General features: G+C 52.5%; 7 protein-coding genes and 1 non-coding gene across 8 annotated transcripts; 3 read left to right on the top strand and 5 right to left on the bottom strand.

Annotated features, from left to right (window-relative positions):
* Positions 1-5153: 5153 nt before the first annotated feature.
* On the top strand, positions 5154-9293 carry P884DRAFT_276974 (uncharacterized protein; the record flags this gene model as incomplete). Its single annotated transcript, XM_069443025.1, has 4 exons — positions 5154-5226; positions 5959-6266; positions 6789-7733; positions 7893-9293. The coding sequence occupies 4 exons, from the start codon at positions 5154-5156 to the stop codon at positions 9291-9293; spliced, it is 2727 nt and encodes a 908-aa protein (XP_069298628.1).
* A 475-nt stretch (positions 9294-9768) lies between these two features.
* Positions 9769-10522, bottom strand: P884DRAFT_166480 (uncharacterized protein; the record flags this gene model as incomplete). Its single annotated transcript, XM_069437284.1, has 3 exons — positions 9769-9933; positions 10162-10203; positions 10415-10522. Coding segments are annotated over 3 exons (315 nt in total), but the record flags the coding sequence as incomplete, so codon positions are not given.
* A 2433-nt stretch (positions 10523-12955) lies between these two features.
* On the top strand, positions 12956-14048 carry P884DRAFT_198198 (glycoside hydrolase family 16 protein; the record flags this gene model as incomplete). The annotated part of the gene is made up of 3 exons (XM_069438132.1): positions 12956-13110; positions 13260-13877; positions 13964-14048. 3 exons carry the CDS (start codon positions 12956-12958, stop codon positions 14046-14048), a joined length of 858 nt encoding a protein of 285 aa, XP_069298626.1.
* A 167-nt stretch (positions 14049-14215) lies between these two features.
* On the bottom strand, positions 14216-15939 carry P884DRAFT_323721 (chaperonin 10-like protein; the record flags this gene model as incomplete). Its single annotated transcript, XM_069445448.1, has 2 exons — positions 14216-15583; positions 15741-15939. The coding sequence occupies 2 exons, from the start codon at positions 15937-15939 to the stop codon at positions 14643-14645; spliced, it is 1140 nt and encodes a 379-aa protein (XP_069298625.1). The 3' UTR covers positions 14216-14642.
* A 1046-nt stretch (positions 15940-16985) lies between these two features.
* Positions 16986-17067, bottom strand: P884DRAFT_t67. The gene has a single exon. It is a non-coding gene; the product is annotated as a tRNA-Ser (tRNA).
* A 373-nt stretch (positions 17068-17440) lies between these two features.
* P884DRAFT_329098 (uncharacterized protein) lies at positions 17441-18409 on the top strand (the record flags this gene model as incomplete). The annotated part of the gene is made up of 4 exons (XM_069445620.1): positions 17441-17461; positions 17569-17768; positions 17861-17915; positions 17949-18409. The coding sequence occupies 4 exons, from the start codon at positions 17441-17443 to the stop codon at positions 18276-18278; spliced, it is 606 nt and encodes a 201-aa protein (XP_069298624.1). The 3' UTR covers positions 18279-18409.
* A 42-nt stretch (positions 18410-18451) lies between these two features.
* Positions 18452-19646, bottom strand: P884DRAFT_258544 (uncharacterized protein). The gene is made up of 2 exons (XM_069441247.1): positions 19502-19646; positions 18452-19443 (listed from the first exon to the last, which is right to left on the bottom strand). Exon 2 carries the CDS (start codon positions 19199-19201, stop codon positions 18782-18784), a length of 420 nt encoding a protein of 139 aa, XP_069298623.1. The 5' UTR covers positions 19202-19443; positions 19502-19646; the 3' UTR covers positions 18452-18781.
* Positions 19276-22027, bottom strand: P884DRAFT_299075 (uncharacterized protein; the record flags this gene model as incomplete). The annotated part of the gene is made up of 6 exons (XM_069444669.1): positions 19276-19443; positions 19502-19816; positions 19886-20905; positions 20987-21218; positions 21298-21476; positions 21533-22027. The coding sequence occupies 6 exons, from the start codon at positions 22025-22027 to the stop codon at positions 19276-19278; spliced, it is 2409 nt and encodes an 802-aa protein (XP_069298622.1).
* Between the last annotated feature and the right edge of the window lie 273 nt (positions 22028-22300).

Raw genomic sequence — 22300 nt, 5'->3', positions numbered from 1 at the left:
AGAGAACTATACGCAACTTCTTAAGATCCTATACGTAACTATTAGTATCTCTATCTCGCCTACGTGTTAGGGGTAGAAGGTAGGATCTAGGGACTTATAGAAGCCTTGGCTCTATCTAATAGAGCCTTTATCAAATCCTTTGCTAACCTAACGTAAGAAGTAGGACTATTTTAATCAGTATAAGTATTATAAAAGCTATTAGACGTATAGGCGATTAATATATATATCCTTATACTTATGGTAACTATAGGTATAATGGTAATAGTAGGAGCTAGTACCGGAATAATTATAATATTTGCCAAAGGAACGTCTTACTAGAGCCAACTATATATACATTCTATAGGGTACCTTATAAAGCTTACTAGCTTTGATATTACTATATTTAGTTAGCTCGAACGATCTTGACGTAACTAGTAGAGCGCTTAAAAACCATGACAAAATCGTCGTTATATTAATTAGAAGAAACCGAACCACGCGAATTCGCTTGAAAACGCCAGATTCGCTAGAATTGCTAAAACACTACAAAATCAGCGATAGGAACACTTACAGGGTAGACCCTTTAGCGCGCTTACGCTTTCGAGGCGTTACGGGAGCGGGAGTCAACCCGCTAGGAGTTATAATGCTCGTAACGGGCGTACCTGACAAGTCATCCGTTAATTCGAGCGTAGGAGGCGTCATCTTGTTATTATTACGATTGAAACTAGTGATACTATCACTACTACGGTTACGATAGCTATATTTAAACTATAGCTTCAAAGGAATCGCTCCACTATACTCGACTCTTTTAGACTTCCGAATGTGGAAGGCAGGCCCCCTAAAGGAGCTATCGAGGTAAGAGTGACAAAGGACATAATACTAGGAACAGTATCACTATAAAGCGTAGTTAAACGACTACTACGTTTAACTGGGGGGTGTGTCGGAAGCTATAGAGCTTCTAAGCGTATTAGCCACGCGTTTGCCATAGCTATATGAGGCTGTTTAACGCATTGGCTAGTCCCTTTATCTATAAATACCACTCCTTTTGTCTCCTTTGTAGATAGTTTCAACAAGGCACTCTTTCTTTCGTATAGCTACCTACTGTAGACACTGCTTTTAATGCTCCCGGAAGCTTATTACTGCGTTCGGCAATAAGCTAACTATATATCATGACCCGGTAGGGTGTAGAAGGCTAAATAAGCTACTAATTAAGAAGGGCACGAAGCGTGGCTAATACGGATCGCTAGGGAGCATAGGCTACTATAGGCGAACAATTACCAAAAGGGAAAGATAGTAGAGGATAGCTAGCTACCAAAGGCGATCTAAGGATAGGATAGAAGGGGACTATAAGCGACCGGCAGGAGTATATATATATAGTTACTCGTTATAGTAGACTCTAGGAGTTTACCAGTGATAGTAACCATAATTATAGTACTTATACCAAGTATCGCTAACTACTATAAGAGATAACTCTAGTGTTATTATAAACCCTTTGGCTTTACTAAATCCCTTAGATGACCTAACGCTTGTCCTGCTTAACCTACCTTTGTCTGAACCCTTTTAGAAGAAGTCTAAGTTAGGTTCGTTATATATATATATTATAGCTATAGTTAGGAAAATAGAGGAAGAACTTATATTATAATCTTTATTCTTATTACTACTAGGATAGTAGCTACTATTACTACTACTAAGTAAGCTAACTATAGTAGATATTCTAAATAAAAAAAAATCTTAAGGATATAATATAGGTATAGATAGTAGGATAGTATATAGGTAGGCAGAGGTAGGAGGGGGGAATCGGTAGGTTATAAGAAGAGAAGAAGTCGGAGTTAGAGGGAGTAAGAGTAGAAATTTATATACATTTGTAAAGTAAGGCTAGGGGGGTATATACTAGCCCTAAACAAAGACCAGGCCCTACTTTAAACTCGAACAAAGGCTAGGACCTATATAGCACTAAAACAAAGACTAGGCCCTATATAGGACCTAAACAAAGATAGGCTATATATATAGACTGCTAATACGTATAGGACCTATTACTACGGTAATGCTAGGCAGACCTACCTAAACATCCGACTAGAAAAAGAAGGGGGGTATGTCAAGGGCTCGGGCTCTACCCGGGCTAATCGATGATAGGCTATACCCGGTTTTAGACCGGACCTATATACGTTCGTAGGGTGTTCATAGGGCACGCGCTTAGGACCTGGTTAAGCCCTAACCTGGCACCTAACCGGGCCTTAACTAGAACATGTATATACCCTCTATATTAGGAGTAGGACCCCTTTTCGGGCCTTGTATTTACTTTCTCCTCTTTCTTTCCCTAAGGTAGTTAAATAGAATATTATATGCTTATCTATAGTTACTATAAGGCTAGTATATTATAATATAGGTATATAGTTTGATTTATAAGCTAAAGGATTTATAGTACTTATAGTAAGTAAGTTACGAGTCTAGAATAAGGTATATGATATTAGTATTACTACCTAAAGATTTAGATCTAGATTTAGATTTAGGGGCGCTTTTAGCTAACTATATATTAGATTAATCTAGCTTAGAGCTATTATTAGCTTCTTTAGTAAAGTAGGTATAGTTATAATATTCCTTTTGCTAGTAGTTATCCTTGTTAAATCTAACTTGCTTTTGGCTATAATTGCCTTGCTTATAGCGATCCTAATTATAGCAATCCTAGTTATGGTTATAGTTAAATCCGTGATTACGATTAAACCGGCAATTATAGTCAAATCTGTAGTTACGTTAGTTATATCTATAGCCGAATTAGTATAGTCAATTAGCGTTATAGCATATAGGCTTATAAGGGCAGTCTTTAGCCTTAGGGTATTTTAGCTTACTATCTATAGATATCTTCTTCTATAGATATAGATAGCGGTTAAGAGTAGCCACTAGAATAATAGATCAAGACTATTTAATATACTATATATAGGTACTAAGTAAGGAGTATTACTAGGAAGGATCTAAATATTACTTAATATAGAGGTCTATAGCTAACTAGACTTAAACTATTACTCCTTACTAGTTATCGTTACGTTCGTTAAGTATATATATTAAGTATACCTAACGAAGCATTTTCTATATAAAGAAACTAAGTGCTTGCTCGTCCTTCGTAATATCTTTTAGATATAGGCTAGCTTCATTAAACTTATAAGTAGCAGTTATAGCATCGGGTATAAAACATTCCTATAGTTAATCTATAATAGCTCGAAGACTTAGTTTACGTAATTATCTATATATATCGCTATTTAACTTGTTAATCTACCAAATGATAGCTAGGCCGCTAAGAAGGGTTTAGAAGAAGAATAAAATCTACGTCTTAATGCTACCGTTAGGGTCGCTTTCTAGGAAGGTTTTAATATAATTAGTAAAGTGATAGATATCGGTAAATACTAGATTCTTACCATTATTAATAATACCTAGGGAATGTAGGTTAGGAAAAGAAGGATCGAACTAGCTAATATCGTCTCTCTTAATCTTAAAGTCTAAGCGGCTCTATATACTTATAATGGTATTATATATTAATTTTATCCTTAGTATCCCTTACCTTTGCCTTTATTACTATAGTTATTATTACCATTACTAAGGTATAGAGCGCTATGACGGCGTCCTAGATTCTAGTCTCCTAAAGGTTAGCGACAGTTAAATAGGGTGTTATCATTACCAGATTCTAAGGGATTAGGGTCTCTACCTCTGCCACCGCTAATTACGAAGTATAGAACTTTATATAAAGACTATATACGTTTAGGGCGGCCAAGATTATAACAATAGCCGATACTAACGCCTTTAGGAGGTATAGGGAAAGTACTACTATTATATTATATATCTTTTATAAGATTACTAACTTACTATACTTCTTCTATAATAGTACTAAGTCTAGTAAGGTTAAAGGAGGATCACTAATAACTAGGTAATTAATCGTCGTTTTTACCGTCTTAACTATATATTATATTAACTATTTCCTTTATCTAAGTTACTATCTAGCTAAGTATATCTCTATACTATAACGTATATATTTCTAGATCCTCGATATAATTAAATATCGGTTCTATCGTTACTAAAATATCCTTCTCTAGGTGACTATAAAGTTAATCTTCGACTCCCTTTAGGTAGTTTACAAAGCTACAATCTATCCTAATAATACTTTTTTCAAGCTACTATAATAGTTTATAGATAGCTCCTTTAGTCTTGTCAGAAAAGCAGTCGGTTCGTTCCTTTAACTAGTCAAATCAAAGATCTATCTTGCCATTTAGCTAGCTTATTGTTTCCTTATTAGCGCCAAAATTATTAGGTTTAGCTTAATATAGCTTATAATTATTAATAAATTTAAATGGCGATTCTAGTTCCTATAGAGGATCTTCTTCTTATAGTTAGTCTTTAGGATCTAATACTTATACTTATAGTATATAAGGTATCTTATTATGCCTTTATAGTACGTTTATAGTGTAGTTAGATAGTTCCTTATATAATAGCTTTTTAGAATGAGAGTTTAAAGGATAAGAAGGTCTAGGAAGGTCCTCTGTAAGAAAGGATCCTAGGGTTAACATAGGGTTTGCCTAGCCACTAGTTACCAAGTCGCCGGGTTTAGAGAGGTAGATAGAAGATTACCCTAGTTACCAAGTTACCAGGAACAGAGTGTAACTATCGCGAAAGTGGTACTAAACTAATCGTCAATGCGATATAATTCTAGTACTAATGGTTTTAGATGGTTAGAAGCAGAGTTTCTGCTACCATTTAATAGAAGATAGTTTCTAATTGATGGAAGATAGTAGTTCTAATTGATAGAAAAGTTGGTAAGTTGTAAATAGTTCAAAAGAGCGATGTCTTCTTCCTACGTTTGCTGGCCCTGTGGCTCTGGTATAAGTAGAGGATTAGGAACAAAGAACCCTCCGTTTGCCAGCCCGTTTGCCAGATCCACAGGTCTTATCTTATCTAACCTTATATGATGGACGTGTCCGTAGATAACGTACTACATCAAAAACAAACCAACCTTGAACAACCTAAGCTTCAAGAGGCACAAATACAATTAAACTCGCTTGATCCTAACGACGGGTGCAAAGGCCTAAGAATGCGAGCCTTGTAGCCACTAATTACGAAAATCCGTAATTTTCTTGACATTCCTACAACGGCCACGAGAGCCCCCTCGTATAGCATTACTAGTTATAGTCCGAATGTCAACAGCGAGAGCATTCGGCAGCTTCAATAACACTCCTACTGTTCAGAGCGTGAACCGGGAGATTTACAGTACAAGAGACCAAGTTCTTACACGGTGTCCTTCATGGCACGCTGCGCCAGCGTGGGAAGAGGGCTACGCGTTCCGTGACAACCGTTCAAGAAGCACTTGGACTTGACCAACCTTCACTTCTCAGCACAATGCCAGTTTCATTTCAGCCTCAAGAAGTTTCTGGAGTGTGCTAAATTAAAAGGGACTTGATTAATATCTAATACGTCAAAAAAAATTCTTTAAGTACACAATATTGAAGGGAAGGGTGTTCAGTGGCCCTTGGAATCTGTCGCGGCTGTCCCGTCCCTCTTCTTCTGTTGGTTTTCCGTCTATCATCACACTTCAAGGTTGCGCTCGCGACCAGCTTCGCCCGATCTAGTGTGTGGATTGTACAGTACCACCCGGCTTTACGGATTTAAACAGTGCAAGTAGCGTACGTGAAAGTTGTGATAGGGGCTCTGACTTCGATATCGTCCCAACTCATCACCCTCACCACAGCCCTTTCTGCCACTCTTTGTTATTTTGTTATTTCCACCTTGTTGTGCGCCATCACAACTTTGCGAACTCGATTTCTTCTTCCTCCCAACCCAACTTCTTTCTCGAGGTCGCATCTAATCTCGCAGCCTATCTCGTCTCTTTCTTCCCTCGCCTGCGCTCTCTTCGGCTCTTTTCTCCTCTGTCGCTTGCGGCTGTCTTTCATTCTCTTTTTTTTTTTTTTTTCGTGTACCATTTTTTTTCCCTCATCCTGCTAGCCGCCGCCTGCTTCGCCTCCGCGCCGTTTTCCTCGTCGCCCGTTCCCTTCCCGCTCTCTCCCCAGCGCCGCTTCGACAAAGGCGACGGGGAAGAGACCGGGATGGAAACTCACCGCCCGGAGATGGCTGCCGGGGGCTCCGTTCCGGCTGCGGTTGCGATGGCGCAACCTGCTGCTGCTGTTGCTGCTGCCGGTGCTGCGAGAGCAGCACCCTCGACGCCCGCCGGGCTGTCGTCCCTCCACCCGGGCGACGCCCGGCACTTGATCTCCGAGATCCGGAGGTCCAGCGGCCGCTGCGGCGGCAACGAGGTAAGTCCGTGTCTCCCACGACATCTCTCAGGAGCATTTTTTGTCTTTCCTCACCCCGTGTTCATGTTTTTTTTTTGGGGGGGGGAAGTTGGTGGCTGCGATGGAGTTCTTTGTATTTAGGGCATCTCCGGTCGGCGACGATGCTCCTTGACCCGCAGAGGGGGCTCATACTCAGCGACGGGCGCACTCTTTTGCAATGGAAAAGCCTGATGTTATTTGATCGCTTGTGGTAGGCTCCCTGCTGCTACGAGGGTTCTCTCTACATCGAGATCAGTTGCCTGCCTCGCAACAGTTTCTTTCCGCAGAGACCGGTACTTCTCTTCTAGTTGCGCGAGGGGCTCCGGTGACGAGGGCGTTTTTGAGGTAGTCATAGCGTTCGTACTTTTTATTCTCATTTGTTTCTCTATATTTTTTGCTCTCTTTTTTCCAGCCTACATCCCTGCTTGTCACTCAAAAGGAGATCATGTTCTCATTTCTCCGTCTCGTCTTCCTCGTCAACTGAAGGCTGACAGTCATTTCAAGGGGGAGCTCCGACTCCCAAAAGCACAGTTCAGCTCGCCCCTGGCCAGGAAAGGCCAGGAAGCTTATAAAAACGGCACCACTGGCCAGGACAGTGAAGGCCCAAAGGCAGAGAGATGGGCATCAGCGGGGAGCCGGGCCCAGAACGGTCAGAGCGACCAAGAAGTGGAGGACGCCCTGGACGCTGAGCCGGCCCTGTCAAAGGTGAAGCGGAAGCTGTACCCGGCAGAGAGGCTTGTACCCTCACCCTCGTCTCCCGCTGGCTCTGTCGTACTGCCGCCGTCATTGCATAAAGATCAGACCGCTGGTGGTGCACATGGGACCGAACCGCAGGGGGGCATTCCGGAACTGCCAAGACCTTCCGGATCGCGTGCTCCGGCAGACAAGAATCAGAGTCTGTCCGCCGGGAACCATCAGACAGAGCCGGCAAAAAGGGGGCCGAAGCGAGCCTCACGTTCCGGAAAGCGTGCCCGCAAGCCCGAGCATCAGACAGATCAAGATGGCAACGACACCGAGCGTTCACGGGGCGGTCCAGTGGCAACTGCTTCTTCAAATTCTCGTGAACAAAACGGCACAAGGGCGAGAAAGAGGTCCCGGAAGAACATCCAGGACAAGCCCGATGGCGACCGCCGCAACAAAGCCAGGGGTCAACCCGGCCCTGCTTTGGCCGGTCCTTCGAACGTTGCAGCCGGACATTGTGACGACCAACTCACCATCGACGAGGCTGGAGTCTGCGGCTCCTCACGAGCCGCCACCGAACAACCCGACCGGCAAACCGATGATTCCGCCGCTACCGAGTTCACCCAGAACCTCATCGAGGCCCTGTTCCCGACCGTCCCCGTGGTTTTCGACGTCGGGGCCATCAGGGGCCGAGTCTGGTCGCCGCTGAATGGCAAGGGCGAGTTTGACCCCCATTGGACAACCTATCCGTTGGACCCGTCCCTCCCTGTAAGTCGTCTCTGTTTTTTTCCCCTCAAACCTCTTTGTCTCTCTCTCTCTCTCTCACTGTCTGCTTCTGTTCTCCTTTTCTCTCCCTCTCTTTTCTACGTTACACACACGCACTCTCTCAATCACCACAATGACTAACAAATATCCCCCCCAACACAGCTTGTCCCGGGCGAAGGCTCCTGCTCCCCCGCGGACCTGGACCAGCCGGACAGCGCGCTCCCGTCGACCATACACGCGTGGGCGCTGCAGGAGGCGCGGGAGGGGACGCTGTTCGCGTCGACGGTGGCGCGCGTCCGGGCGACGGCGGCGGCGGTCGAGAGCGGCGCCTTCGACGCCGTCGTCGACGACCCGCCTCCCGTCCCCGCCGACCTCCTCGCCCGCCTCGTCTCGCGCCCCTTCCGCTTCCCGCGCACCGGCACGAATCCGTTCGTAGGCGCCGCCATCGCCGCTGCTCCCCACGCCGAGGATGACGACGACGTCAACGGCAACGATGACGGCAGCGACGGCGGCAATGACGACGATGACCTGCTCGTCCAGCCCTCATGGCCTCCGGCGCCTCCGGCGGAGGGCGTCGAGGTCCCCCCTGCGCTGCCGCACACCATCTGCGACGCCATACAGTTTGACCGCGGCGGCGGTGACGACAAGACGGTGGCCGCCTCGAACCAGTACAAGCAGTCGATAGCCGCGTCGCGAGCTGAGGCACCTTGGGGTCCTCCGAGCTGGAAAGGCAAAGGAGTGGATCGGGATATGGGCAGTGCTGCCCGAGTTGCTAGACAGAATGGGCTCGGAAGTGGTGAGGATGCACATGAAAATGACGATGAAGCACCAACTTGCGACACCGATGGGACCCTCCAAAGCATTACAGAGGCAATGAGGCTAGCCTGCACCGGCCCGGCCGTGTTGCCGAGCGCGAGATATTATCAAAGCTGCCGAGTCATGGACAGTCGGATGAATACGGAAAGGAACAACGGACAGGCGATGGCTAGTTTTGCGGGTGGTCTGAGCTACACTCCCATTGACCATCTATTAGGGGTCAACAACATTCCCAACTTGAACTCAATTTCTGAGGAGGTAAACGAACCTCGGGAGGGAGACCAGCCCGACAACGCGCGTGACGACACTGCTCCTGCCGCTGGAACCGGCCACAACCGAGATCTTGGCACGGAGGTCGTCGACAACCCAAGGGGGCTCACATTTGCTAACCGCCATAACGACAAAGATGAAGATGACAAGTACGGAGACGAGCTCGATGCCGAGTTGGCACCGCCCAAAAGACCCGCGACTGATGTCAGTACCGCCGTGGTCGCGCAATATCTGACCGAGATGACACCCGCCGCCAACCCGGCCGCCAACAGCGCCATTGCCAGCACCAGCAGCAGCCAGCCAGGCAGCGCCGCAGGTCCGGTCCCCCAGCCGCTGGTGGCCGCACCTGAGCAGATTTTTGACTTGGATGGTCTGGGCGATGACAACGCAGTCGGCCAAGCGCTCGGCTTGACGCGGGCAGAAATGGACGCCATCCTTTCAGGAGGGCCGGCCAGCCAGTCGCCCGATTCCGTTTGACGAAGGGATAAATTAATTGGACATCCCCGAGTTCAGTCTCTCCGGAACTCCAAGCTGCCCGGTTCGCACGAGCCCTCCCAACCTCCTGCTGACCCCGAGGACGTACAGCGGTGCCGTGTCTGTGCTTATTATCTTATTATCGTCAAGAGGTGGTAGGCCAGCAGGGATGGGATGGATAAAGGCCCAGAACGAGAACGGAATAGGATTAAAAAAAAAAGGGACCGGTATAACCCATAGATCGCCTGGGAGGCAGTGGACGGTACATTTGAGGTCACCAGGTCGTCTTCGACCGGATGGCCTCATCCCATCTCATGACACTGGGTCCGCGTTGACTTTCTCAGAGAAAAGAGTCGTATAATTGGCAGCTCGGTTTGTAAGTTTGTTCAATTACAAGCTTGGCCCGTAAGTGTAAACCACGGTGACTGCCTGGGCCGAGAGAAGTGGGTTCACGAGACTTGTGTCGTTTGCGCACCCTAGTGCAGAGAACAACCTTAATGGTTAAGGGCATATGTTCCGTCTCCATGTCGACCACGTCCCGGTCGACGCCCGACTTGCCCAGCCACAGGTCCTGCAGCGACCGGTCGCAGTCGTTGTAGGGGATCTCCATGCCCGGGTCGATGAGGGCGAGGCCTCTGGAGTGCTAAAGAAAAAAGAGACGGAAACACAATCAATACACGAGGTACCCTTGCTTTATCCCCTCCCCTCCATACATACGCGGTATTATCGCGTTTCTCAATGAATGATGTACGTGATAAGAGAGGGTGGGGTTGGTCGGTTGGTGTGTGTGGAGGGGAGGGGAGGAGGGGGAGGGAGAAGGGGAGAGAAGGAGGGCAAAGGATCAGACGGCCAAAAAGTTTGCTCACCGTACCTTGTCGACCTGGATGAACGGGTGATAGGCACCTCTGACGGCCTGCAGCAGGGGCTCGCCGTCCAGCGTGATGTTTCCCGCCACGTATTAGATGAGCCCCACCACCGCGGTGGTTTTGCCTTGGGCCGTGAGACGCTGAATAATACAGCATCTCGCATTTGAGCCGTGGAAGTCCGAGGCAGATGGTTCTCGCCCGGGCAGTCTTACTGTCGCGAAAGACATAATTCATATTACATCACAACTTGTCCGCGACTAGGATGCCCAAGCTTTCCAGGCTCAAAGGCTCTCGCTGCGGTGGCCGTAACAACATCGCGAACTGGGCAAAGCTCGAGACACTCTCGGTGCTGGTTGATTCCGGCCGGAAAGCTGAGAGGTGAAGATGATGGATCTCCATGGGCATAATATCACATGGTACAGGCCAGCACCTGAGCAGACCATCTTAAGTAGTGGAAGAATAAAATGTTATAACGACCGAGAGATTGTAAAATCACGGTCCGTTAATACACTACTGTGGTAATAAAAAAGGTCTATGGCCTCGGCTTGTAGCAAACATAACCCAATTGCGCAGAAAACCTTTGCTAGAGAATAGATGACACGACAACAAGTGGGGGTTGCTGGTGGACTGGTCGAGGCTACCAGCCAATATATGTTAAAGTACGGACCTAGTGTACGCTGCTAGTAATTCGCTACCGGGTCTCGCCGGGCAACCAAACGCTCCAACCGAGTCAAGCAAGGTTCCGAGGTGGCAAATGCCGACGGGGCACTCGGAGGTTTTGTCCCCTTAGTGTACAAGCTCCGGGCATCGAAAGAACAGTCGGCCCTTCACCGCACAGCCTAGACTACGCCAAGGCAGCAGCTGGTTGGCCTGATCCCTTGATTATTATTTTTAACACGTCCTGTTGTATCATGGGGCTGATGGATGAATACTGTGCAAGGTTGTACAGTACATACGGGCAACAGGCGAAAAGCTGCGAGTCGATCGTGTGCATCATTTCAATATCGCATATCATTTTATCTCTCGGAACAAATCGATAAGCTGCAGCAGACGGGCGCGAGCTGAGCGCGAAGTGCTGTTGCTGTGCCTTGATTATTCTTTTTTGTCTGTGTTTTTGTCTCTGTGTTGCTTCGCAGCTTCTTTTTTTTTTCCCGTTCAGCCACCATTGGATGCCACGTTCTGCCCCTGCCAAGCCTGGACCTAGCCTAGAACTCGCGCTTGTGGGTCCAGGGGCTTTGACAAATGGACCCCTCCCTCGGTCCCTCTCCAACCAACAAGACACTATGAAACGAAAAAGTTGGCTCTCCGGTTGGGAGACAATAAATTGTGCTTTGTTGGCTGTTCACCAGAGGCTGCCTGCGCCTGCGTGCTGTCTTGGATGGTAGCGCCAGGACTTCGGCGTGCGTCTTTAGCGCGCGTCTCGACGCCAAAAAAAAAAACCATTGCCGCGCGGGGGCTTCGCAGCGAGACCTCTAGCGCCAAGGACCGGGTAGCGCACACCAATGTTTCAGCAACAACACCTCGGGGGGAAGAATGCAGCCCTGCGTAATTGTAGAGTCTGCCTCGGCTGCCTCGTGTCTCTTTGAACCAACATGCAAGTACTAGTAATTACTCTGTACAGACACTGCGCTGCGCCAGTGAGGAGAAAAGTCGAGTTTCTTGAGAGACGACAAGTGTTGCCGATTCAGGCACGGAGTACTCCGTACACAGCAAGTGTTGTAATCCGTACTGTAGTATCGTCCGATCAGCGTCCCGGCTGCCCCCCGGGGAAGGTGAGGTGATGCATCAGTTCTGCATACATAGTAAGGCGATACTGATGCGATAAGTGTTGCTCGGGCAGTGATCTTCAATCGCCACCGCATCGACGGGCAGTGGATCGGGTACACTATCTTTTTGATACCTGGGTCCTCCCGGAGAGGGGGGCGTGGAGGGGTGTGTGCACCGGGGGTAAGGTGCCCTCTTTTCTGCTCTCAACCCTGTCTGGCCGTTTCGGGCATCGATTTTGGCAGGGGCATGGGCCAAAAATCCAAAGATCCCGCCCGGCGCCTTCCCGAGCGCCACATCCCATTCCCATTTGGTCCGGCATTTCTTCTTCTGGGCCCAGGTTCCAGGGGGGCCCCCCACCTTCAAATGGGAGGGGGCGAAGCTCTGCCGTCCGCTGTTTCATGCCAGCTGCAGAGTTGGCGAAAGGCGCGCCTCCAATCAGAGCTTATTCCTCAAGCTCTTGTCGACCCCCGGTCCGGATCCCTACCGTCAACACCCATGCCGACATCGATCTCCCCCCTGGTCGGGCGTGCACGGGGCGTGTGGGAGTCAATTTAGACGGCATATATCCAGATGCCCATGTTGGTCCCGGGCTGTTTTTTTTTTTCTCTCTTGAGGTTATTACCTTTTTTTCCGCCGATTGCGTTCGCTCTCTAGGCGCGCATCACGTTCTCTACTATCAAGCCTGGTTCTTGTTATTATTCATTCCCTTCCTTCCTTTCCCGTTTCCCGGTTCTGTCGATCCGGCTCGTTCCTTTTACTTTGTCCCCAGTTGATAGACCCTGTGGGCTCACATCCCCTTCAGTTCCCAGCGCTGGAAACGGCCTATGCCATCGCTCCCTTGCTTACAGAACCACGGCTTCTGCACTCCTTTGTTTGGCTTTATATATACACCTCTAGACCCACGGCTTGGGATCGACGGTCATATCCCAGCATCACAATTCGGTAAAGAAGAGAGACCAAAGAGCGAGACAGAGTGAGAGAGAAAGAGAGAGACAGTGGGAACCGGACGTCCTCCATATCAACAACATCACAATGCGTGCCGCTCTAGCCTTGTTGGCTCTCTACTCGTCGCTGGCTTGCGCCACGCCGGCTCCCGCCTACCCCGGCTTCAAGCTGTTGTGGTCGGATAGCTTCTCAGGTGCCGCCGGAGATACGCCCGACCAGAAGAAATGGAACATCATCACCGAGTACGCGTCTCTCCTCTTCCTCTTCTTCTTTGTTCTCCCTCCCTCCCTTCCTTCCTCCCTTTCAGCCCTTATTGAACTGCCGAAACGAAGACATGAGCATATTTACTGACTGAGGCGCGCCTATCTTGGGCACCGCATCTTCTTTAAAGCGTCCAAACCAACGGCGAGGTGCAGAACTACTCCAAGTCGAATAAGAACCTGCAGATCTCGGGGGGTGACACGGTGCAGCTGGTGCCGTTCAAGTCCGCCAAGGGCATGTGGACGTCGGCGCGGATCGAGTCCAAGGAGGCGTTCACGCCCCCGCAGGGCAAGCTGACCATGGTCGAGGCGGCGATCCGGTTCGGCGACACGCCGGCGGTGAACAAGCAGGGCATCTGGCCCGCATTCTGGCTGCTCGGCGACGCCGTCCACCACGGCACCCCCTGGCCGCGCTGCGGCGAGCTCGACATCATGGAGACGGTCAACGGCCTGCCCGCCGCCTACGGCACCACACACTGCGGCGACGGCGAGCAAGGCGGGCCCTGCAACGAGCCCTACGGCCGCGGCGCCGCCGTGCCCCTGCTCGACTACGGCTGGCACACCTGGACCCTGCAGATCGACCGCACCAACGCCTCCGGCGACTGGAAGGACGAAGTCATCCGCTGGCTGGTTGACGGCAACGTCTTCCACGAGATCCGCGGCTCCGACATCGGCGATCAGGGCATCTGGGGCACTCTCGCGCACTCGCCCATGTTCATCATCCTGAACGTGGCCGTGGGCGGCAACTGGTAAGTTTTTCCCCCCTCATTTTCACCTTCTTCATAGAGAGTTCTGTCTGTTGATGGGATGGGGTTGCTAACGGGGTGATACACAGGCCGGGTGCTCCCAACAGCCTGACGGCCGACGGCTATGGCAGCATGATGGAGGTTGAGTACGTGGCTGTGTACACGTCCTCTTAGCCATCTCACTACCACTAGTGTGGATCTCTTTTTTTTCCTCGTCTGTTCTTTTTTCTCTTATCTCTTCCTTTCTCTTCTCTCTGGACTGGCTGTCACTTTGACAGCGCAAAAACGGGAAAAGCTACGGACTTTTTCTTGTCTTCTAAAGCGGCAGTTACAAGACAAGGTTGGGATTGATATGTCTAATCTTCTTGCGGGTGCTGTCCCCTGGGCATATCACGGTGTTCCCCGGACTGGTTTCTTCGGAGGCATGGTAATATGATACCTTTGCTGCTTGGATACCCTAGGCGGCTTACCGTTTATGCACAATGTTGCTGGACACTTGGCGAACCCTCTTGCATGGACGTTTCAACTATGTGTGCTGCCATGTCCTTCTTCTGCGAGTCACCTGCAGCTAAGCCATGCAGACGGCCCCTCTCTCCGCCCGAGACCGGGGTTGCATAGCCTCGCCTTCAATGCCAACGACCCCTTTTGACACGGTGTGGTCCCAGCGTCTTTTCTATGTGTTGTGACAGGCGTTCCTCTCACCAGTCCATCCCATTACCATGCAAAACCGACCCATTCCCTCGGCCTCCCCTCTTCCCTTCCCTTCCTTCAAAGCTCAACAACCAACTTCTCTCCACTGACCCCGTTCCTCAGGGTCTCCAACGCGGTCTGCAGTCCTTCCAGCCCACCGTCGATGACCCTGGGCGTCTGGGGCACGAACTCGCCCGTCTCGAGCCAGGCTCCGAGCAGGTCGTTGAAGACGCGAGCGGCCAGGTCGCGACGGCTCGTCCAGGCATCGAGGGCCCGCACCGGGACGGCGTCGACGTCGGCGGGCCGCTCAACCTGGTCCGGCCAGGGTCCCAGGTGGGCCAGGCGCAGCTTTCTCCGGCCGGAGGCGGACGCGAGAGCGGGAGCGGGAGCGGCGGACGACGCGGACGACAGCTCGGCGAGCGCGGCCAGCACGAGCGGGAGGGACTCGGCGGTGGACAAGGGGTCGACGGCGAGGCGGACGTCGACGCCGGCGCGGCGGGCGGCCGCGGCCAGGTCGCGCGCCGCCGTCGGCGAGCGGTAGTCGACCACCTCGGCGGCGCCCAGCGCCCGCACGGCCGCGTGGTGCCGCGGGCTCGCCGTCGCGAACACGGTCAGCCCCGCCCGCCGCGCCAGCTGGATCGTCGCGTTTCCCGTCGACGACGCGCCGCTCCACACCAGGATGCCCGTGCCCTTACCCTTACCCTTACCCTTACCCCCACCGGAGGAGGAGGGTTCCCCCTGCTGCTGCGGCGGCGGCGGTGGAGGCAGCAGGGGCACGTCGAGCGCGCTGAAGAGCGTGACGGTGGCCGTGAGGACGGCCGAGGGCAGCGTGGCGGCCTGCGTGAAGCTGATGGCATCCGGCAGCTTGGTCGTCGCCGTGGCCTGCACGACCGTGTACTTCTGGAAGCCCGACTGGTCCGGGTTGTTGGTGATGGTGCCCGGGGCGCTGCCGAGCACGCGGTCGCCCTTCTTGAACAGGGTGACGTCGGAGCCGACTGCCTCGACGACGCCCGCGACATCTGTTGAGATCATGGGGGTTGTGTCAGCCGTAAATTATGCTCCCCCGTCATATTAATTGACGGTTCCGCTTCTCGAAAAGTGGCCAGCCAGATTGACAAGAAGGAGGAGAAGACGAAGGAGAAGAAGAAGGGGGAGAAAAAGAAGAGTCTTTCTTACCCATGCCGAGGATCACCGGATACGAAATGATGTAAATGCCGAGGAACTGCCGCTTCCAGTCGGCCGGGTTCACCGCAATCGCGTAGTTCCGGATCAGTACCTCATCCGGGCCGGGAGAGGGAATCCGGCGCGCCTGGATGACGAGGCTGCTTCCGGCGGACGGCAGCACTGCGGCGAGGTTGGCAGTCGTTCCAGACATGGTGGGCTGAGGGCAAGAATGTGTTAGGGACAAGTAGCTGAACGTGCTTAATATGTTCGACTTTAATATGTTCGACGTCGAGTATGGCTGATTGTTTGTTGGAGGCTGCTGCTATCTTGAACTAGATAGTGATAGTTATGAAGAATTAGTTGCTTTGATTTCATGAGAGCTGTGATGACATACGCCGGAGATCATGACCCTCAACTCAGCTGTTGGCAGGTTCAGGCTTCAATTATATCTAATTCCTTCCATATCTCTGTACCTACCGAGCCGTAATTACATCCTCTGCTCCGTAGCTAACTAGGTACGGTAATTACCTATTCTTGAGCGGCCCCCAACACTCCAGGCTGCCAACATGCCTCATCCTCAAAGGCCAAGGTCGCAAGGTCAGTCACCTTGTTTACCGACGTGAAAAGGCTCCGAGTTAACTCCGTAGACCGGACCAATCCACACACACACTCTCCCCTCCTTTCTCACGGGTCGAGAATGACATGGTTTAAGTCCGAGTGAATTCTTAACTCCATGTTCGGGAGGATGACAAAGCTAGTAGACTCTGAATTAGTCAATCGCGACTACCTATTACCTGATCTTCTTCTAGAACCGTAGTGTAGACCCGTAATGCAGAACCGTGGCACAGTAGATGAGCCATAATTATAGTTATTAGTCAAGAGGCTCGATTTGTCAGCCTGGCTCCTTGCTACGTCCAGAAGCGGGAATCTGAAACCAATTCTAGGTTCAAAGGCCTTCGATTGTATGCCCCCGGGGCCGGCCGCTGCCGCTTTTCATTATATCGCAGCTCGAACGATAGTGCAGTTAGCGAACATAATTAAAGCGGCCGAAGCGCGCTAAAACATGCCGGCCATTCACACCCTACCAAGGGAGTAATTATGTGCATACCTGGGGGTAGGATAATTAATCAGCGACCGGATAATGTCGACCACTGTATGGTGCAACGGTATGTGTACTGGTAGCTTAGCTATAACAGAGCTATTAATATAAAAAAAAGAAAAGAAGCAAGCAATTCTGCCAAAATTGAAAGAGTCGAACGACGCGGGCCTGATTCGAACAGGCGCTCCCGAAGGAACAAGATTTCTAGTCTTGCGCATTAGACCACTCTGCCACCGCGCCTTGGAGTCGATACAGCACAAAACATCCATCATAACTTGGGTTTACGCACTGACAGAGGTCATCGAAACTCCTGATTAAAATTAACTGTTTAGATGTGCACAATTTAATACCCTGATTTTCCTCCTTTCCTTTACCCCATCCACTGGTTCGATTGAGGCTTAAATTTTCATGTTCGAGCATACTTCTTGTATACTTCTTGTATTTGGAGTTAACTTGGGTGAAGCCTGGCTGTGGCCTAATTAGGAGACATAATAAGTGAAATGCCTCATGGCTTGCTCTCTTGATGAACTCGGACTTTAAGAGCGCCGAAACTATTGTTGAGATATTCAAGACAAAGACTATCATGAATCATTAGCTGGCTCAGGGATCGGCCATGGAACTCACTAGACTTCCAGTATCCCGACCTGGCCGTCTTCTGGGACGCCATCAGGCACCACCAGTCCAGCATCGACCTTCCCCCCCCCCCCCCCCTCTCTCACCGGGTGCCAACGCCGGCGACAGCGTCGGGGCCTTCTGGGGGCCGCTGAGCGTCGACGCCCGCAGCATGATGCGCGCTACTACGACCCGGTCAACAAGACCCGCCCGAACCGGCGCCTCATCACCAGCCACACCGGCACCGAGATCCTCTTCTACCCCGACAAGCCGCTGAGAGCCAGGGGCGCATCCGCGTCGGGCCCGCCTCGGTGCTCCGGGAGGCCGGCGTGCGCGTGAAGCACGACCCTGCCGTCCGTCGGCGCCGACCTGCAGGTCCACCACCCGACCCACGTACTTCCTCTTCAACCTCTCCCGCCAGGCCTGCCTTCCCCAACCCGGACACCATCCTCACCGACGCCACCTACAACGCGACCGTCTGGGCAGAGTAATTATCAACACCGTTCCAGAACCCGCTCGACGCCGAGAACGTGCTGGCCATCGTCCGGGCGGTCCGCGCGTTCTGGGCGAGTCCGAGTCCCGTGCTGGCCGGGAGCGACGCTGGGCCCCATCGCGGAGACGATCCCCGGGGAGGGGGTGAAGAAACCAGACGGGCGAGGAGGCGCTGCTGGCGCGGCGGCTGCGGCTGCGGGTCGTGGGACGCGAGCATCATCCCCCTCATCATCATCAGCGGCTTGCAGGCGACCGTGTACGCGGTGGCGGAGAAGGGGGGCGACATTCTCAAGCATGCTGCCCCGGGGGACAACCCGCTGAGGTATATAGGGGGGCCGCTGAGGTGATTTAGGGTGGTCGAGGACCGTGGTAAGTTAAGGGAGTAGTAAGTAGGCTACACACTGCTTTGTGTTTAGCATTTCCGCTGGCCCAGAGGAGGGGATGGCTTGGGATTCTTGAATACATACAGTAAGCCTTGGCTTCCCAAATCTTGTTTTCCTCCCTTTAAGGGGTATGATTAGGGCGAAAGAGGCGCGGCAGGATGCTTGCTTCATCAGTGTGAACCGAACCAGGGACGGCAAACATCGACCGCTTTCACCGTCATGGTCGCGGTTGAGATACAGGGCGATGGAGGCTCCGTCGGGGTGCGCAACTAACAATAATAAGGTATATATGCCATATCCTCGTCCAGATAGAAAACTCGTAAAGGCACATGATTCCTTTTTTTGTTTTAAGAGATTCGAGGCAACTTGGCTATTAACATGCCTCCGTCGCCACCACCCATCCCCGCGCGCGGTATCACAAACCATCCCAGTGCCAACTTTCACCCCTCCCTTTGGTCGACCCAGCATTAAACAGAATACAGGCCTCTACTCGACACAACCGGACAGCCTAAACACCGAAAAGCAACACAAAACAAAGTAAATAAAGCATCCAACACAAGAAAAGTCCACGACGAATGGGCGAAAGAGCCGCCGATGCCAACACGAGGATGAGCGGAAACCATGCAGCACCACTTCCAACTGTTCATATCAAAACCGAAGAAGAAAAGGAACGAGTACAATGCCCCCTGAGGTTGGAGCGGCCAGCGCCAAACGAGGCAGCGTGGACGATGCCGCGCGGCAAAGTTGCTAAGTGATAATAAGAAAAGATTCGAGATATGAATGAATGAACCGGCCACGGTGCGGGCCGGTGATAAAGGGTGCGCGCTGCCTCCCAGAGACATTGTGTATCGTCTCAATGGACGGGCCGACGCGGGCAGCGGTTTCATGGGCCGTACCCATCGCCGCGGGGAGCATCACACCCCCATTGTCCACCCAGATCACTTGGGAATTGGGGGAGCTCCTAATCCGTTGCCCCAATCGAGGTGTCCCCTTCCATCGAGAACCCTGAATTGCCAAAGTCGAAGGTTCCCTCCTCCCCTGGGTTGTTGTTTTGCAAGAATGACTCGAAGTCGAAGTCGGTCAAAACATCGTCGGACTGCATGGGATTGGCGAAGTCGAGGTCGAAGCCCTGGGTTAGAGTCAGTACGCGTCTCATGGCATTCCCCTCGAAACGGGGCGCTGCTCACCATTCCGCCAGTGTCCAGGAAGTTGGTGGACTGATTGGGATCCGGATGCGATGGCGGTGGCACGGGAGCGGGCTGCTGCTGCTGCTGCTGCTGCTGCTGCTGCTGCTGCTGCTGGGGTGCCTGCGCCGGAGGCTGGCCGTTCGGGACGACCTGGCCGGAGTTTACGGCCTGATTCTTGGGGAACCCTTGCGGATTGACAGGCGTGATCGGGGTTGCGGGCGTTGGTCCCTCCTGGGGGGCTTCTGTCGTCTCGGGAGCCGGCGCGGGAGCTGCGTTGTTGACGGCCGGGTTCGTCGTCTTCTTCTGGGCGGTGGCCTGTAGGGGAACACTGGTCAGCTTTACGAAGGGCGAGAGGATGCGGATTACGGATGGGGGGGTACGTACTTTGGCCTTCGCGTTCTTGTTCTCCTTCTTCTTGGGAGCCGCCTTGTTTGCTTGCGACGGTGTCGGCGGGGCGGCGTTGGCGACCTGGGGCGAGGCAGTCGGGTTTCGGGCGCTGGCGGCCGCGGCCGCGGCCGCCGCCGTTGCCGGCGCGGAGGGCGGAGGCATCGACCGCTGATTCGGAGTCGGGGCCCCCTGGCTGCCTTGACCCTGCTGAGGCTGCGGAGGCTGCCCGGGGACTTGGCCGTTCGGAGCCCCTTGCTGCCACTGTATCGGAGTCCCTTGACCACCGGGCTGCTGCTGTGCCTGGCGCTGGGCAGCCATCATCTGCTGCTGGTTCATCTGGCCGTTAAACGGCGGATGCGAGCTCGGAGGCCGCATGCCGCCATTCATCTGGGCCGCCATGTTCATGTTCATGCCAAAGGGCGGGCCGGCATTGGGGTCCATGTTGCCGCCCATGAAGTTCATAGCTCCGGGCGAGTTGCGCGACTGCCCCGCGCCGTCCGGAAGGGGGGATCCCATATTCGCAGCATTGGCCATCTGCTGGTTCGCGCGCTTCATTTGATCGGCGGGGTTTGGAGAGGCACCGTTACGGCCACCGGGCGGCGAGGTGCCCTGAAAGGATTGGGTATTCTGTCCGGGCCCTGGTGGTCCGTCGGTCCTCGGCATGTTGGTGCCGATATCCTGCTCTTGACGAGCCATCATCAACCTCTTCTTATTCTGCTGTTCCAACAGCATCAGCTGCATCTGATAGTCCTGCAGCGCGTGGTTACTGCTGCCCGGTGCGCCCTGTCCGTTGGGTGCCCCGGGACGCATGTTGCCGGGGCCCATATCACCGGTGTTATAGAGCTGCATCAGCGAGTTTCCGTCGGGACCTGGGGGCACCATGGGCGAGCCCTGACCCTGCGGACCAGTGGCGTTGGGCATGGGTTTGTTGGGCATCTGGTTGCCATGGTGCTGCGACATGTTAGTCGAGTACGAGGCAATCTTGGCTTGTATGTGAGGAGGTGCAGAGGCAAAGGCCTGGAGCTGGTCAGGATTCAGCGAAATGGATTGACGCCATTCTGAAGCAGTGCTCAATGCTAAGTTGGGGCCAGTTCCTACCTGCTGCTGGCCGGGCATGCCCTGGCCCGGTCTTCCGTTGGGCATCATGACGCCCTGGTTGGGGTTGAAGGGAGCACCGCCGTCGAGGCGGGGTCGTTTAGACGGCGAGGGCGCGTTCTCGGCTGATCCGGGGGAGGCCGGTCTGGCCCGGTTCGCATCCATGTCCGAGGGGTCTCGCTGCATCTGGCCGGCCGCCTTTTGCTGCTGGTGAAGCAGTTGCATCGTTTGGGGACTAAAGAACGTTGAATGTCAGTGACCTTGAATGCGGGCGTGGAAAGGCTCGTCGGTCGCAACAATGTCAGCCCACTCACTTTTGGTTGTTCGCCATGGCTGCTCTCTGCAGCTGATTTCCAGGCTTCATGCCCATATTCATAGCGCCATTCGGTATTCCTCGCATCATTTGCTGGTGGAATTGCTGCTGCTGGGCCAGGTCGGGCCGTATCTGGCGGAGCATCTCCCGCTGGTGCTGCTGCCGAAGATGCGATTGTTGCTGGGTGCGACGTGAGTTACGGCCCATTATACCACGGCTAACAAAGTGACACGTACCTGAGTGTGATGTACGTATTGGTTGACCTGGCCGCTGGAACCCTTGCCTTTCTGGGAATTGAACATATCCCAGAAGAGGCAGAACCATTCATAGAGGAAGCAGCTGTCTGGCACCGGGGTCGGTACATTGGGGGCCGGGAGGTCGTCCGGCCGCTTCTGGTCCAGACCGTCCTTGCTGTCCGTGTCCATACCGTCGCCCAGGCCGTTTCCCAACACGTTGCCGTTCTCGTCGCGCTGCTTCCCTGGACTTTCCTTCATGACTTTGATATTGGGGTCTGCCTCGTAAACGGCGCGAGCGGCGTTGAACATGTTAGACCTGATGAAATACTCGTAGATGTATGTGTTAAGAAGGGTCCGGCTCGAGTCGCTATGCTGCATCTGGCTCGGCGGCCCCGGCTGAGGCGCCAGCCCGCCGTTGTTCATCATGTTCATGGGCGCGCCCATCGGATTCCCGACGGGGCCACCCATGGAATTCATGTTGGGCACACCAGCCATGTTGTTCATGATTCTCCCCCGCCGCGAAGGTCGCAGGCGATGATCGGCGCAACGGAATTACGGTATGCCTGATACAGGTGGAATTGGAAAGGAGAAGAAGAGTCGCGGGGTCGCGCGCCGTGCAGAGAACACAGCGTAATCGTCGATGCGAGAGCGTTTCTGACGATCTTCGTATTGTTCCCAATATTGAGAGCAGATGGTTTGGCTCACCAACAAGGTGTCACACGATCCGTTCAGGTCGATGGCGGTAAGCGTGTGCGCTCTGCGGCGGTT

This window comes from Thermothelomyces heterothallicus (genome assembly GCF_042370625.1).
Source record: "Thermothelomyces heterothallicus CBS 202.75 unplaced genomic scaffold P884_scaffold_8, whole genome shotgun sequence".
Lineage (NCBI taxonomy): Eukaryota > Fungi > Ascomycota > Sordariomycetes > Sordariales > Chaetomiaceae > Thermothelomyces > Thermothelomyces heterothallicus.
Note: the sequence above shows the minus strand (reverse complement) of the source record. Positions and strands in the feature narration are given on the sequence as shown.